General features: G+C 35.7%; 2 protein-coding genes across 6 annotated transcripts in view; one reads left to right on the top strand and one right to left on the bottom strand.

Moving 5' to 3' along the window:
• The window catches only part of LOC108684943 (IQ motif and SEC7 domain-containing protein 2), a 53388-nt gene that overhangs the window by 25082 nt on the left and 26167 nt on the right, over positions 1 to 2139 (bottom strand). The window lies entirely within an intron of this gene.
• The window catches only part of LOC108684947, a 9281-nt gene continuing 7541 nt past the window's right edge, over positions 400 to 2139 (top strand). Inside the window, exons 1-2 of the mRNA XM_018189508.1 lie at positions 400 to 463; positions 1929 to 1997. Of these exons, the coding sequence (XP_018044997.1) occupies positions 400 to 463; positions 1929 to 1997 (133 nt within the window). The remainder of the gene's footprint in view (positions 464 to 1928; positions 1998 to 2139) is intronic.

Raw genomic sequence — 2139 nt, 5'->3', positions numbered from 1 at the left:
TATATATATATGCAGCATACAATATATTTTTTATTAAAATATAAATTCATAATATTATTCATTAGAATGCAAACAATTATGATTGTTTTTAGTATTACATAAATAAGCACTTTCTTTCTTTTTAAATCCCAAAAATAATATATAGGACTTGTTCTTCTTGTCCCTTCCTATGATTTGGACTTATTGCTGCCTGCTTCCGAAGCGAATAATTCTTGACACAGTGTCATGCGGTCGTCGCTTTATATAACGAGTACCGATTAGCTCGTACCAGGCGGAGACGGTCTGTCATTACACAAGAAGGGGAGAGAAAGAGAGAGAGAGAGAGAGAGAGAGAGAGAGAGAGGAAAAGAGAGAGAGAGATAGAAAAGAGAGACGATATCAGAAATACGATTCCAGAAAATGAAGAAGCAAAGACAGCAGATGAGTCAATATGCATGTGAAGAAGAATCGAGGAAGGTCGAAGGTAAGGAGAGGCTGGGAACGAAAGAGATCGCGTTCGACTTTCGCTTTAAAGCGGAAAGTTTTTAACATGACAGGAGCACACGCTCGTGTCGCTTACCAGCGCGATCAGCAGGATATAGTCGTGTCTGAATTGCATTTATGCTCGAGTACCTTGCTCGAAACATTAAGATGCACCGCCTTAAAACGGTAACGATAGGATTAAATGCATACCGACGCGATGCGGTGCATCCATTATTATGAAGAAGCGTTATTATGAAGAAAAAACCTGGGAATATATAAGATGATTCATTGAAATCCCGCAGTGTTTAGCACGTTTTGTTTATTAAAGTATACTATTGTAATTAAAATAAATCATTTAACACCTTAACAATTATACATAATTAATTGTAATCAAGTTAATTATACTAATATAATTACTATAATACAATTTTAATGAAAGTTGTTTATTTAATTTTAACATAAAATTAATTAAAATCAATTTAATTAATTTTAATATAATTATTACAATTTTGCCCATTTTCTTTGTTCGATCTTACTGCTTCTCTCGTATACACATTCTAATCCAAATCTCTCGAAATAATTTTTCCTTCGTCTTTTAATTCCTGCAAATCTTCGGTACATTGTTATTGAAGATATTGCGAAGTGTGAATAATCCAAACACGTATCGCAATTGACACAACAATGAAGGTAGGATTAATTGAACGACACATTAAATTATATAGCAAACAAGTTGCCATAAATTAAGATGCAAGATAAAGAGATAATTTCTCGAGTTTAATGATCGTAAATTTGCGGGTTGCTCTCTGCCAGTGAACTTACCGCACGAAATCAGTATTTAGGATGACGCAGAAAACTACTCTCACCGAAGTAATCCTCTTCCTCACTGTCGATCTCGCACAACCGTGGACTCTCGGAACAGGCGGCTTAATACAAGCACTTAACCGGTCCAGCGAGAATCAGTTTTCGTCTGCGACTTGACATGATCACGATGAGCGTAAACATCGTAAACGTTACGCTATAACTTTATGTTTTAATGCGTTTGCAAATGATTCAAAGAGATTTTAACACCTGGTACTTTATATCTCTCTGATTTTTCTATGCATTACCGATGATTTAGATGTAGAAACTTCACTCTAGTCAGCAATATCTTAAATTTACTTTTTATTCTTTATTTTTATCACAAGAACGGCGATGTTTGAAAGCTCGAAAGTTTGATAAGTTTTTCAAGGTAAGAAATAAACAACTAATCGTAATGATTCGTTTATAAAAATAATCTGTCACGTACCCGTGATTCATGCTACAGGTTATACTCTACGCTTAAGGTAGTATTCCGTTGCATTCAATCTTTGCTCGCACACAGAGTGCGTACAAACTGTGGAAAATAAGGCGTTATTAATCAAATAGCGAAAATGGTTTTGATATTCATTCGCAGCCCCCATAGTGTAGATAATCAATTTCCTTTGCAATGCGCGATCAAATAAACGTAGGAAGTTCAAGTACCGGTATAGATGGATGGAAATCGAGGTCGACTACTGGTATGTACGAAGCTGATTGGAAGCAGAAATACATCATTCGCTTAAAGCAACTAGCTCGTCCACGGTAGCGAAGAAATGTATCGGCCCAAAAGCAGAAGAGATTAAGGCCCAGTTGCTTCAACGTTACTTTAAACGAGACATT

This window comes from Atta colombica, unplaced genomic scaffold, assembly GCF_001594045.1.
Source record: "Atta colombica isolate Treedump-2 unplaced genomic scaffold, Acol1.0 scaffold141, whole genome shotgun sequence".
NCBI lineage: Eukaryota > Metazoa > Arthropoda > Insecta > Hymenoptera > Formicidae > Atta > Atta colombica.
Note: the sequence above shows the minus strand (reverse complement) of the source record. Positions and strands in the feature narration are given on the sequence as shown.